The following is a 16,219-nucleotide window of genomic DNA, read 5'->3' as shown; positions in this document are numbered from 1 at the left end:
ATAAGTTAAATAAAATTGTGATCATACATTTGCATTTTTTTGGGGTAAAACTGAGTCAATCTGTACTACTGATCCAACTTCACACACATTTACGAATTTTTGTTCCATTTTAACTTTTCCCCCAATTTTAAACCTATTCAAAAGTTAATGTGCATTTACATTCAAAAACTATATTAACAGAGTATTTGTCCTACATTATAATTATACTTACACAATTTCAGCTTAAAAAAAAATATTTTCCTTAACACAAGATTTTCAAAAACTAGATTTTCAATTTGAATTTTCCCGCCAATATTATTTGGTTAAAATCACTGTTCTCTACTTCCTGTTTATAAATGGTAAAATATTGACGATAGCGGGTAGAATATGACTTACAAGTATGTTGTAATGAACATGCTTAATACTTTTTATGCTTCTGGACACATTAATTCAAGAAATGAATTGCCTAAATGAAAATTTATTACTATATATCTTCAAGGCCAAAAAAGAAGTCCCTCAAATCTTGAGTTGATATGAAGACTAGATCGTAATTTTATTTGCAGAATTAAAAGAATATTTATTGAGCTGAATAATTGCAATTGTTTATATAAGAGGTATTGAATGAAATAAAAGGAATTATATTTGGATTATGTTTTTGTGTAGTGTTCAGAAATAGCAGAGAAGTTCCAGCGATGGACCGGAGACATAAGGTATTTTGATCCTGAAGGAACAAAACCCCCCAAAAATGTTCTGACCAAGACAAGTGCATAGAGTTAACCCTAAAGTCACATGAACATGAAATTTCTCATTCATTTGTTTGGTAGGGTTTCAAAGCCATGAATTCAAGAATCCATGAACTGATAATTTTTCCCTGAACCACAAAAATTGGTATGAATATAAGTGCCTTCACAGTATGCAGAAAGTTAGTGGAACTGATATTGCCTAATTTTGTTCTTATACATATTCAAAGAAAGATAACTCAAAACAACCTGGCAAAAATTACCCAATAAATTGTCAATTTCCATGGTTTGAAATTGTAATCAGTAAGCAAGGCAAATTAACCTCCTTTACTAAATGCCAGGTTTTGCTTCCTGAGACCAAATATGATTTAGACTACTGTAAAAGTATTAATTTTTTTATGGTGTAATAATTTTCGTTTTTTTTTACAGTGAACATAAGTGCAAAAAATAGTGACCGAAAAATTTATTTTCAACATAATATAAGACTAATCATATTTAGAATCCGTGAAAATGGTCATGTGACAGAATACGCAAAAATTAGCAACCACAAAATTTAATACGTTTAGAGTTTATTTGAAACACTAATTTCAAACACTACAAGCCAATACAATTTTGCTTAACCCAAAAAATTAATATCAGCCAATAAGATCACTATATGACAACCTTGTAGTGTGAAGAAGCTGACAACATAAAATTGTTGCAATGATTTCCTCATCATTTTAGGCATCTGATGTAATAAGGAACATTCATTTATCTTTTTTGTCATGTCAACTTCACCTAACACAACCATTCTTGTTTTTAGTGGAGTCTGAGTTGTTCATTTGCTTTTGTTACTGTGTATGTATGATTTTTGTTACTTTATGTTCTTTGTTGTGTATGTCTGTTTTCCATGTCTGGTCTTTATCCCTGGATTACATTCTTTTGATTACCGCTATAACCTTGGTTCCCTTGATTACTCAGTTTACTTTTACCTTTTTGCCTGTCCTTCAATGTGAGCAGTTCTTGTTATAAGGCTTATTGATGTACTTTTCTTGGCAAAGTGTGTTTGGTCAGTATTATTTCTTCTTCATCATTTAGATATCAGTTGAAAGTGAAAGTGAAAGATTTGAACTAACATATGAACCCCAGTTAAGGGGAAGGTAGAGAACTCATAAACATGTTTACCCCCACCATAAATTTTATGTGCCTGTCTTAAGCCAAGAACCTGTAGTCCAGTGGTTGACATTGTTTTTTATGTTCATTAATATTCATTTTACATTTTTTCTATAGAAAGGTCGATTTTCATCTTTTACAGCTTGCTTTATCGTTTGTGTTTTGCCAATCACTGAAGAGCATACAATGACCTGTAGATGTTCAATTGTTTGTTGCTCGGCTTTTGGTGGATGACTGCTTCATTGGCAACATACCACATCTCATATTTTTCTGTATATAAGCCTGGAGTTGATAAGATTTCGTTTGTATTTTAACTTGAAAGTCAACTATGCATAGATTTTGTCAATGTCAATCACAATTGTGCATGAAATTCATGGCTAGAGGCTTGAAATATGAGACATTTACATCGGAAAATTTCTTGAAGAAAAACTATAAATAAGAAACACAGTTAAATTATGTTGACTTTAATAATGTACTTGAGAATATTGCCAGAGTTTTCTTTGTACAAACTTTGTACATACTTCCCCCTAAATGTTCCATCGTCATTGAGGAACTATTTACAAATCCACCTTTACTTTGTACAAAAATTTACAAAAGCTATTTACAATATCTGCACCATGGTAAGCTTTAAGCTTGGTTTTTAGTACTCTACATATGTACACATTAAATGATTATATTTACAATGAACATGTATAAATATTAACCAACTTTGTTCTACATGTTAATCATTTTATCACAGCATTAATAAACACTTTTCATAAACATCAACAAGAAACAGTTTTTAAGTCACATGACTTTCTCATTAACTTAAAACAAAAATATAACTAAATTTGATAACTGAAATATCAATAAAATCAGACAAGGATAACAAGTTTGACAAAAAGTATCAATATACTACATTGTATATCATATTTAATAATGTTGGCTTGTAAATATTTCATTTTTCTTGTACATTTCCTAGTAGAATTTTGCAGGAAATGAAGCATTTCAGTAGTTTTGTCAATCTTGTAATCCGTAAGTTTACATGTATCATATCTTCCGCTCACTACATGCAAACGAATTAAGACCATCTGGTCTTAGATTTACTCTTCCCTGTCACTCCTTTATAGCCAAATAACATCACTCAGCTCAATATCCAAGGATAGCTTGTTGTCCCAATCCTTCACAATAAAAAATTGACAGAGACACTTCAGGCATTTCTGAACATTTTTTAAAATTAACAAATTTTATTACAATACTTGCTTCAGCACATAATGCCCTTGACATGTACATTTTTCAAACTATAAGCCACTGGGTAACAATCAAAACTGCTCAAGGTTACACAAATAGAAGTCACAAGAACATTCCCGCCATGTGCCTCAGTCAAAAATACAGTGATTAACAAATAATCTAATTCACTGATCTTTGATACAAAGAGTGAAATTACACTGAAACCTGTTTTAACCAATCATTTTGAATCTTTTGAAGTCCCTTCACATCAAATCCAATTCATTTTGAACCTGTGTACAAATAAATACCAGCCAATTTTATTTGATTAAATCCTTCAGTCCTAAAATAATTTTATTGTTAAACAAATTTCACTGTACATGGTATGTAGACATTAAATAAATACAACCATTTGGTAGATGACAAAAGGGGCAATATTTCAAATGCAATAAATAATGAGCAAAAAACACAGTTGCTGTCATGGAAAAAAGGCACATAACTCTGTAAGAATTTGATAATTACATTGGAAAATTGTTTACATACAGATGGACATTCCTGATTCCTGATACTTTGAATAAAAATGTTCAAATATCAAAATTAACTAGAATTTCCTATGATTATCTACAAGTGTTTCTGAGGTACAAAATTATTGGTAGTGTTAAAATAAACAGAAAGTTAAAAATATGAAAAGTTGTTAACATTGCTTAGAATATACTCAAACCTTTAGTACACCTCATGGTTTAAAAAAAATCATAATCCAGGTAAAATATCACAATCCAAATAAAAACATTAATATTTTGTAAATTTGAATTCTGTATTTGATACAATTTCAAATTTTAAAGATAAAAGATAAAAGTTATAAGTACCCCCAAAAAAACATGACTGTTTACACATCCAGAATGTACAGTGTAAGTGTAGTAGGCACAAACTACCTAAACAAGCAATGACTTCACAAGAGTTTAACCTGTTTTCAGTACAAAAAAAGTTAAAATATGAACAACATTTCAAAAATGTTCTGACATGTACAGAACTTTTAAAGCTGCAAGCCAAACACTAGAGTTCCCCAACAAACAAAATTGGCCTAATGCTGACAATCCAAAAATAAAACCATAAACAACCTTGCATCAGAAATAGCACTTAAAAATAATATTAACAGTCCATTATAATTCTTATTACACAACATTTAAATGCTTGTACAACTTAAAGGTACAATGAACATGTCTTTTAACAGTTATGTAGGTACTATTCAAAGCAAGAATCAGGCCATGGTTATTTTTGAATGGAAAAGACTTAAATGGTCAGTATTGTTTAGTTTGTTCTCTCAAAATTACAACAATTACAACTTAAGCTGGACAGAGCTTCTTGCATTGTTCAAAGATACAATTAATTTTACACAAAACAATATTAGTATAGAAGATAAACTTGTCTAAAGCCCAGCATGGTTCTTATAAGGACTAATACCTACTTGTACATGACTCTTGTTCATTAGATCATGAAACTTCTTTTTACATTTTAGCTTTACTCTGAATTTAACAAAAGATATTGCTAGTTATTAAGTCAAATATCAAAACTGTATTGGTTCCTTATAATTTGACATCAACTCAACATTAAAAAGCCTGTTAACTTTCAACATAAATATTAATTTCCTTCTGTCTTAAAAAAAAACCTTAGAAGAAAAGGAAGCCGTTTTGAATATCCCTGATCCAAAAATGGTAGTAATATTTCTGAATTTTTGGTTTGATAATCAATAACCCATTATTGAGAAAATGGTTCCAAGAATTTAGATACCCATAACAATATATATCAAGAATTTATGTAAATTATATCAAGCATAACTTCTATTTATGCTTGCCTTTCACAGGTTTAAATATGACCAAGGGGTTTGAGATTTTCCTCAATTCTGCATTTAAACTTAAAGTTTACAATCAAATTTTAATCCACCACAATCTCAGTCAACAAGAATTAAGTGGGAAAGAACTTTCTATGCAAATTTTCCTTTCTTATTCTTTTATAATTTCAACATGATTTCTACCAAAAATTATAATTGGAAGAAAAATTCCCAAAATGACACAATCTCTGTAGAAGACCTTCTAAGAAAACCCCCAAGACCTTCTATGTCATACATAAACGGGTGCATTTGATTCAGTCGTCTTAGGCTCGGTTTCTTCTTTTGGACTGTCCTGATCTTTGACATTTAATGGATGACCACCATCGTCAAAGAATCGTCGGAATGTGAACTCGAAGAAGGCATGTTCAGGATGCTTGCCATTGACAGGATGATCTGGTTTCATGATCTCGTCTTCAGAATCACTCCCTCGGATCTTATCTGGGTCAATATCATCGAAATTTGAAGTGTCTGTTGCATATTTGATTTGAGGTTTGTACGGTGGAGTTTTGTGGCGCAGTCCATCAAAGCTGATTGAACCAAAGAAAGAATGCTTTTTGATTTCTGCACATGTTGCTCTTTCTGCAGCACTACAACAAAGTCTTAATATAAGATCTGTAGCTGCGGGTGACAGGTTGGCCTCTTTTGGAATCCTCAGACACTCTTTCCAGTTTATCACCTGCAAAATAAAACAACACATATAAAAGCTACCAAAATACAAAGTCAGTAAAAAGTCTACGACTGTAAAAAAAAAATACTACAACGTAACTAATTTAACCTGGCTGGCTTTCCATTACACCACAGTAACCTACTCTCACTAATTATACCTCCAGTTGAAGTAATACATCAATAGTAATAAACTATTGTGGTATAAACCAATCAATGGATATCTGTGATTAAAGTGAAACAAAGCACCCTCACCACATGGAAAGGGTACAAGAGTAAAAACATGATAAAATGAACAATATAACCAAAAACTGCTGAATCGTCACCTCAAGAATGTTCAAGGTTGATAGTTACAACTATCAGAGTCAGTTAGACCTAGCTGTCATATATGGAACCGAAAAATGATTGTATTTAGGAAACATAGTATGGACATCCTATATATGAAGAATATAAGACCAGAACTATAAATGGTTAAAAAATATTCTGATGGCAGTGAAGAAATTTGTAGATATGCAAGTAGTCGATGGCACAAGTGCAGAGGCACTGTGTTGTCTTGAAATACATCGATGGATAGGATTTTATTTATTTATTAATTTAATAATAATTTGGAAATTACTGGCTGTGTAGAAATGTATTAAGCTTTCCCAGAAGAAAGTCTCACATTCTTCTAACTGTATGAGACTTGGCCCAAAACAACATGGCAGAGCACCGTAAACAACGAATGAACTCTCTCCCTCATAGGCAGAGCCTAAAATCATATTAGCACTATAGTTCCAACTATTCCTGTCATATAATCAAAATTCCCATACTGGAAACAAGTACTATCTTTAAAATAAAGATGGCCGACGCAGTACAATTTGTTCTTATTACTTATCATTTTCTACATTTCATTCAGGAAATAACACATGGCACGCGATGTCAATTTTCTATCGTCTTTTTTCGAACGCAATTAAGTTATCCGTATTTGGCCAATCGGGAAAGAGGATTATGATCAGGTGACTTGTGTTTCCATGGAAGAGCGTCTTTAAGGTCAAAGGGTAAAAAGTGAAAATATACCGACTACAACAAAAATACATATACTGAAAATCAACCCTTCCACTTAGAATTATTCATTTGAACATACATGATGTAGTTTAAATGTTCTTTTATTTGTTGGTAGTTTTTGTTTTGGTTATGCCTACTTTTATTGGTTTCTAGAGTTCTAAATGAGTTAATTTGTTCTTCAATGGAAATGTCATATATTGAAGGGAATTAGGAGATTGAAAATCCATAACAATGGTTTCCTACAAAATGCAGTTTTCTCACAGCAGAATTTTGTTGACATAAGATGTAATTTCTATGTGATTTAAGAAGCTCCCCAGCTAAAAATCATGCTGAACGTGATCCATTTTTGGCAAGCCTACATATTTTTATTTTTGATATTTTGTTAAAAATGTTATAGTAAACTAAAAAGAACAAGTGGCTATTCATATAACCCTTGATCTTATAAGATAGAAATTATATAGAATGTATTATAGAATTTATAGAAATTATGGGAGAAAATTCTGTAAATGACACTGAAATACAATAGAAACAAGAGGCTCCCAGGAGCCTGAATTGTTCACCTTGTTAAAATTAGATTTTCAAAGGCAATAAATTAAACAAGAAATTGTCCAACAATTTTGACTCAAGGGCAATAACTCTTACAAGGAGTCTGAAGACTTTTGTAGTCCTAATAATATGAATCATTTCAACTATTGAAAGAATTTGGATAAATCTAATGGTTTTGGAGATATATGTGAAAAACTACTGTCTGACCCCTATGTTCTATTTTTAGTAACGGTGTTCATGTTTTTTGACAAATAAAAAATCCCCGACATCAGTTCTATGCAGGATACCCCAAGAAACATTCATACCAAGTTTGGTTTCAATTGGTCAAGTAGTGTCAGAGGAGAAGATTTTTGAAAGAAATAACATTAAAAACAGCAAAAATATTTGAAAAAGGGCAGTAACTCAAACATGGCTTAACAGATTAAAACCCAAATTTGACCAGTGATAGATCTCATCATGCTGAACACTTTTACTTGTGTCAGAATTCAGCTAAACCTAACAGTTTAGGAGATATATGTGAAAAAAACCACTGTCTGACCCCCTATGTTCTATTTCTAGTAACAGCAGCCATATTTTTTGACGAATCGAAAATCTCCACATCAGTTCTATGCAGGATACCCCAAGGAAAAATCAAGCCAAGTTTGGTTCTAATTAGTCAAGTAGTTTCAGAGGAGAAGAGTTTTGTATAATTGTTAAAGACGATGACGGACGCCATGTAATGGCAATAGCTCACATGGCCTTTGGCCTTGTAAGCTAAAAATTGAATTTCCAATGTGAATAATCTCCTAAGACCCAACCAATTGGAATGAATGATTATACATTTCACCATATAGACCTGTAAAACAACTTAAAAAACAGAAATAAAAATGTGTAGCCTTTTTGGGGAATGTATCACATATTACTGAAATTGCATGATTTTTACAAAGACTGCTATCTGAGTGTTTGTCAATTATTTGATAGACCACATATCATTTTTCTTATTATTGTTAATTTTATTTCTTATTAAAATCCATTTAATTCAATAATTCAAGTGTAAGGGATCTTTAATCATTCTACAATTTTCTGTCCATTTCTGTCCTGAAAGCAAGAAATATTTTGACAAGGAGTGGGTGTTTATTTTATTGTTACTACTCTCCATTAGTCACGTCAACCAATGAAATATCACTTTGTCTCTCGTGAGCGATCACAATAGATCGCTGAAATTTATCACAATGAAGACATTCTTCAAAAGATTTAGTTTCATATGTCTGCCAGTGTTTCATACGCAATGGGTCATTTGGAAGAAGGATCACCATTTGTTTCATCAAAGATTTTAAAATATTTTTTTAACAGATCATGAAAGCCTATGACCCATCAGCCAAATACTTCGACAAGGTAGAAAGGAAGGGTAATATTTGTGGTTTCTTAAAACACACATTTAACTATATTATGAAAGTTATCAATAGAGTACTTTTGGATTTTGCCCAAAGAGAAATATAATGAATTGTAGTTCTTGTAAATATATCAGTATTTCGAATATTAAAAGTTAAGTTTAAGAAAATTTTTTTAATTCTTCTGACCACAGATTTTAAGGTCAAGAAGTCAAAATCAATTACATGTAAAAGGAGCATATTAAAAAAAAATCATTTGGTCTGAAGATTTTGTTGATTTTGAATGAAATTTGGGAAAAAATGAGCAGATAATATCTTGAAACATTCCTTCTTAAAATAGCTGGATCCATGTCTGTTTATAAAAAATCACAAATGAAGTTGGTAATCACATATCCTACTACTATGCTATGATTCTAGTCCAATTTTACTAAGTCAACTTCTCATGCATCAATGACATAACATATTCATTGCATTTGTACAGATGTACTCATACTAAACAGACATCTCTTAGGGTGAAAAGACAAAATGTCTCCACTGAACAAATAATACCCAACAAATAGAAAATCTTGGTACCAATGAACATATGATTGCAATAAGTGTTCAACTACCACTTGTGCTTATAAGAATTTAAATTCCTTGTATTGTTCCAAACTTAAATTATAGAGTATCTGTTCCAGAGATCATATGAGAATAAGCAACTGTTGAATAGGCATTAGAAGGATACTGATATAATTTTTCATTTGTTAAAAAAATTCCTATCATCAAACAGGTGGGTTTGACCAAATTTCTTTTTATTGAACAAGTACAAATGAAGTTGAAGGGGAGTGTTTCTCAAACTTTGTTTGCCAATTCAGGCCTCATACATTAGTATGAATGGTTGAAAAGACTGGAATCCATGCTGAAAAATCGATAGAACCCTCAAGCTACAAATTGTTCCTGGAAGTTCTGACACATATTGAGCTCTAAAATCAAAGTGGCATTAGATTTGAATTCTACCAACTTCTACCACCAAGAAGTCCCTCATTACATTGTACACTAAACAAGTAGGACAATCTGTACTTCAATAGAACGTGTACTCTGTACACAAACATGTACAAGTACATATCAGTACATTGATACATGTACAAGTCTGCAAATACAGCTGTCTACCAACCCTTAATACATGTAATTTTACCATTGAAGGAAGGTGCAATTAGGCTCATTCTTCAAAAAGTTTCAAGTTCTATAAACAATAAGATTTAAAGTTCTCTAGTAAAATAACACCTATTTCCAGCCACTTCTTTACTGCTAGACCAAAGGACACGTAAGTAAATCATAATTTGTCATCAGAAACATGTTAAATCGTACGTACAATGGTGAAAAATTTCATTTTAACATACTAAGTAAAAAAATCAACAGGCTTTTAGAAATATTTCACAGTTCACTAGCAACTAATATGGCCATATGCCATATTCTATACGCGGATGTGATGAAAAACCACACATTGTAATGTAAACTTTGGTATGGTATGTGCCTAGGGGTAAAACGACCAAATGTTTTTATGAATATTTTTCTGGGTTAATCAACTTTGCCCAAGGCTGTGAGATTTTTATGTCGTTACATTGTGATAAACAATCTGAATAGATGCCAATATACACCTCTGACTGAATGTGCAAAATATGGTCTTTTGTCAAGATTTTGAAAAGATTATAAAAAGAAATATATAGTTCATTTTCATACACAAACATCAAAAGGCTTACAAATAATTAACCAAATTTTTTTTAGTATCATGGTTGGCCTGCATTTCAAAAACATACATGTAACAATTTTTTAATTAAACTTAAAAAGCAACGGAGCTTAACCTTTCAAATAAAAAGAAAAGAAAATTTGATGCTTACTGAGCAAAAAACACCTTTGAAGGTATTTTTTGCAGGTGTAAAATTTTCTAATCTTTTTTAACAATATTTTAGGGTCTATGTTATTATTTAGATGACGTTTCATTGCACATTTATTTTAATGAATCTTCTTTTTTGACTTAAGTAACTGTCTTTCCAAGAATCATGCAAAATCTGAAAAATGTGATACATCTCAAAAAAGGCTATATATTTTTATTTTTGTAATTAAGTTGTTTTATGGGTCTATACTATGAAATGTGTAATTTTTCATTCAAATCTGCCTGCTTAGGAGATAATCGACATTGAAAATACAGTAGATTCTATTGTATTTGAGCGCCATTTACAGAGTTATCTCCCTTAATTTTGAAATCTACAGTGCATTCTATATAATTTTTACCTCCTAAGAACATGGGTTATATGAAAAACCACATGTTTATTTCTGTTTACTATGACATTTCAAACAAAATATCAAAAATAAAAATATGTAGGCTTTTTACACATGAATCACATTTTGCATGATTCTTAACTGGAGTGCTACTTAAATATAAAAAAATGATGATCATAAATTTTGAAGTAATTAAACACAATCTTATAACTCTAAAAACTAACAGTTCCAGTTAAGGAAATATATCATAAATGATGTAAAGTAACAAAATGCCTTTCTATTGACCAATATATATATTTATATATTTTTTTTCATTTTGTCAATATTTTAACATAACTGATACTACAGAAAAAGAAACACTTATTTTTCCTTCCAAATCTGAAATTTTTTATCCAATACCAATCAATCTCAGTTGATGGCTTCCAAATATTTATTTAAAGTCATTTTATCAAAATATATATATACATGTACATGTAGTAAAATTATTCCTGTTCATGCAACATTCATTCAGTTTTCATGACTCTTCTATTCTTGCACTTTCATTCACAAAATTCCCTTTGTGATCAATTAGCCGAAGGCTACACATCAAGGAACATGACACAGGAAACATTGCCTTAAAAAGTCTCCAAAAAATGCTAAACACATGACATGCTTATAAATCATACTACAACTAGTTCAAATAACCTACCAAAATATTATAAATACTATGTTTTTCAGCTCTGTTAATCTAAAATGTCAAGCTGAATAGGTTTTTAAATTAAAAGTCTGTAATTCTATCTACTGACCTCAGTTCATAGTTTCAGATTTATTTCAAAAATTAAATGAGTATACACATGTATACATATGGTAAATTCTGAAAGAAAAATATACATGTTTCGGTCATTTTAGGCTCAAGCATGATTTTAAGTTTTGCAAGAAATATTTCAATTATGTTAAAAGGTCTTGCCCATTTGTAAATATTGCAAAGCAATAATTTCTGAAGATAAGATTTTTCATTAATTGTCAATGGAAAAACTCAGAAATAAATAGCTGCACAAAATTAGTGCACAAAAATGCATATTTGGTAAGGCAACTTTTGGAAGTCACAAATTTAAACAATAAAATAAGCCATTTTTGAACCAACAGACTATTTAGATGGTAAAATTAAGTTTCCATCACTGAATAACATACATGCACCAAAATCTTTATATCTTACTTCCATCACAAAGATACTGCACTGCTATTCTGACATTGATATAAAAATAGGAGAAGTGATTGCCAATGAGTTAGTCATCCAGTAAATGCCAAGCAACAATCAACTTAGCTTTTACATGTCACCAGTGCTCGCCTTTAGCCACTAGCCCAAAGCCTAGTGCTGGTAAAAATTTATTGAGGCAAGTGAAATAATATGTACATTTCTTGCTTCTGGCTAGTTGAATCCTATACAGTCCTCTATTATTCGGGCTGGCCATTGAGAATTTTGAAGGAAAGGACTGTCACCAAAAAAATCTTCATTGATAGGCAAAACAAATAATAAAAGGTTCCAAAATAAGTATAAAATCATTCACAAAAGACAAAAATCGACCTAATCTATACAAAAAAAAAACATAAAGCAAATAACAGCATTGTACCTATCTAAACATAACTATAATTATACATGTACATGTATTTGTCTGACTACTGGTATTCATGGCATGTGTCAAATACCAAGCAAGCATGCAATGTTTTATTTTAATCATCCACGTAAAGCAACTGTTGAACACCAATTACAGAACACCTCAACCATTGGTAAATGAAGACTGGAATTCCCGAAGACTATAGACAAACAATATAAGACCCCATAATTCGGCTGCATGAGTTTATTGTTTGTTCTTGATTAGCTAATTTTTCACCTTGAGCCAATGAACCTGAACGTCTTTAGTTGTTAAAAGAGGCATTGATTGTAATTTAAGCTACTACTTGGTGACTTCATTTGTAATTTATTACTCAAAGGAATTTAAAATCTACATTACAATCTATGCAATAATATTACACCTACAATATACTGCATTGTAACCTCTTACTATAGGACAGAAAATTGACACAAGTCATTTCCCTGTAGGACAATTCCTTTACTCTTTTATGACAAACCTTTATGGCCTAGGTAAATCTAAAATAAGTTCTATGCAACATGTATTTATTTGATATATATTGGGTAATTGAATATTCAAGTATAAGTGGGTCAAGGCTGACTAAAAAGGTTTTACTTAAAGCTGATGAGAATTTTTGGATTTCCACCACTGACACAGTGTGAATGAGCCCCATTGATAGCTATATGGAGAATGGATATAGTGAATGTGTCAAAGAAACAACAACCCCACCAGGATGAATAATGTCAGTTCAAGGCTACCTATGGGACTTCAATGAATGACCAGGAAACATCACACCACAGGGCAGGCTTACTAACTCACTTCCAACACATATGCAGATAGTACACATACACATCGCCCCATAATCCAGGACACAACTGGCAGTGTTTGTCAAACTTATAGCAAACCACTAATTCAGGATCAAAAACTGTTTGGTCAAATTTGGAAAAAAAGTTAAAGTTTATAATTGTCCTATAGTCCATCTATAGGGTGGAGAGGACAAGCATGGACTTTAAACCAAGATCATTCATAACAAACTACAAATCACTGCCTTTGACCTTGAGCCAACTTCTGAAAGTTTGTATTATAAAAACAAAAAATACATAGATTTGTAAAGTTTCTGCCAAAAATTACATCACATTATCCTGATCTTAGATAAAAGGGATTATGTTTAGGTATTTTATCAAATCATGGGAAGGAATTCTTGTAAGGTTCTGTGAGGTTATACCTCAAGCAACTGGATTTATCAGAAAAATTGGACTACAAAGCTAACTTGTTGGCAAGGTCCTTCCTAGTGTGAACAGTTCACACTCATGTGTGCATTTTTTCTTAAACAGCATTTCAGCAAAGAGGGAATTTTATCATTTATGATTATATAACGTTGAACTAAAATTTGGACACATATGGATGTAAATCTTATGTAATAATTTGCTGCCAAAAATTTAATCAGTAGCTTAAATGAAAGTTCAGATAAATATCCTTTTTGTGGTTTGTGGGTTGGTAAACGCTTGAGTTCAATTTCCCAACAAAATATAAATCTTCATTCAACAACACTGATAATGTGTTTAAACCTGTGAAACACCTTTTTGAGTTAAAGATTACATAAAGTATGAACCTGTAAGCATGACATGTAGAGTTTAGTAGCCCCTAAACCTGCTCCGTGACTCAAGTAAAAATGCATGGCAAAAAGATATCCATAAACCCTAAATTGCATTAAATTTTGCAAACCATTTAAAATGAAACTTAAACAGAACAGAAGCTTGCTCCTGGCATATGCTTTCAATAATTTCTCTATTTTATCATTCATACCTTATATTGTGTTTCAGCTGGCGAAGGTGCATAAAAAGGAGGTTGACCCACAATCATTTCATACAAGATTACACCAACACTCCACCAATCACATGATTCTGTATAACCTGAAAATTCAAAATCTAAAATATTTTAATTCTTTACCAATAGAAGTACTGATATATACTTTTGCTTCATTAACACATACATATAATGCACATTCAATACAAATCAAATGAAATCTCAAATCCACAATTGACTCATACGTAACAAAGATTCAATTTACATTGGCTAAACAATTTTAGTAATGCACATTCAAATTAAAAAAATGTAATTGCAGCATTACTGATTCAAAGTACTGAATCAACCTTATCATTTCTTATGTGAACATCACTATAGTACAATTGTATATTCATCAAACACCGGTTGGATAATTTGAATCAAATGTCTACAACTTGTAAACAAGGCATTATATTCATCTGTGAACTGGATCATTGGTGAAAGAAATTCAACTACTTCTTACATGTAAAAGACAGAATTTCTCACACTTATAGTAAAAAAAATCCCATATCTACTACAAAAATTGTAAGCAACAAACAACTGCAAAGATTGCTAAAGTACAAAGTGAATTGCATTCCATAATCTACATATACATATTTAAGTAGCCAAATCTCCTCAAAAGAAATTCAGAAATATTGAATACACGTAAAAAATCTGAACAAGATGAGGCATGCAACATTACTTCATTTGTAAACTTTGTGACTTAGTGTTTTTTGTGAACTGGTTTCTAGCTGTAGTCGAGCAACTTGGCAAATATGGAAATAATAGACATACGATAGGACACTTACATGTAAGTTTCCATACAATTTAAGACACTTAAATAAATTAACATGAATTCAAGAACAGTTTTATAGATATCAAACACATCATGAAATGAACATGTACAGTACTCAGTGCATTATCATGGTTTAGGGATTGTCTTTCACTAGTAAATGAAAATTCTTTTCTCTGTTATTCAATAGCAATTGAAAACTGCGTATAAAATCATGGGAAATGGTTTTTACCAATAACATAAATAATCTTTACATAGGTCAGTACATTATAGTAAATATACATGTACTTTGCATGTGTCAGCAACTATTTTATACATGTACATGTAATTGTTCAAGGCTAAACACCAATATCATAGGAAATGCCTGCACTGTTAGTGTTATGACAAATTGTGTATTCAGATTGTGAATGGTAGATGTTTTGGAAACATTTTTTAACATGTAAGAAATTACAGTAGGTCCTACCAACAGACAAATACTACATGTACATTCATTTACCAGTACATACTATGTACTATATTGCCTGCAATGTTTAAAAAATTTGACTGGGATTTTTTTTATTCAGAGATACATGTCAAAAATGCTAAGTAAATTTAGAACCACTTTGTATTAATAAAAAAAAAAACCCACAAATTTACTATTAAATATGTTTTTGCCTTTATAAAGTTGGTACTCAAAGCCCCTTTTGTGAAAGCCATAAAAAGTATAAAAGTATATCTTCCATGACTAGACCTTGATTAGTTAATCATTCTAATTAGCCAAAGAATTAGACAGGAGAGAAAAACTGCCACATTTATTAATCAAAACAGAACATGACAACCGTATTATGTTGGAAATAGATGCAGCAAGCCAAAAATGATTCATCCTAAGAGAATGTTGCATTTGAGTAGATGGCTGCCAGACATCAAAGCGTTTACTGATAGATCCTCCCTTGTTTTGATTGCTTTCCTGAATGTGGTTTAGCCTTGAGATCATTAGTACTCAGTAACCACTCTTTAAGACATGCCAAACATTTTTTTATGAATGTTTAGTAGTTTTAATGCAGCGTGATTTGATCATGAAGCAGCTGCTAACATTTACATTGAGTATTAAATGTTTGATGAGGAGAGATTGTAAAAGTACTAATAGAGCTATTTGGGTACTGTCT

At 31.2% G+C, this 16,219-nt stretch overlaps 1 protein-coding gene across 3 annotated transcripts in view; it reads right to left on the bottom strand.

The window, feature by feature from the left end:
* Window positions 1-2,319: 2,319 nt before the first annotated feature.
* The window catches only part of LOC148614104 (serine/threonine-protein kinase LATS1-like), a 39,355-nt gene continuing 25,455 nt past the window's right edge, over window positions 2,320-16,219 (bottom strand). For all 3 annotated transcript variants that reach the window (XM_088587961.1, XM_088587960.1, XM_088587962.1), the window contains 2 exons: window positions 14,264-14,370; window positions 2,320-5,641 (listed from right to left, as the gene is read on the bottom strand). In XM_088587961.1, the coding sequence (XP_088444087.1) occupies window positions 5,195-5,641; window positions 14,264-14,370 (554 nt within the window). In that variant the 3' untranslated portion in view covers window positions 2,320-5,194. The remainder of the gene's footprint in view (window positions 5,642-14,263; window positions 14,371-16,219) is intronic.

Source organism: Perna viridis, chromosome 6, assembly GCF_037379345.1.
Source record: "Perna viridis isolate PV_CMFRI_1.1 ecotype Kerala chromosome 6, ASM3737934v1, whole genome shotgun sequence".
Taxonomy (NCBI): Eukaryota; Metazoa; Mollusca; class Bivalvia; order Mytilida; family Mytilidae; genus Perna; species Perna viridis.
The sequence above is the reverse complement of the archived record's forward strand: the minus strand, read 5'-3'. Positions and strand labels throughout refer to the sequence as shown.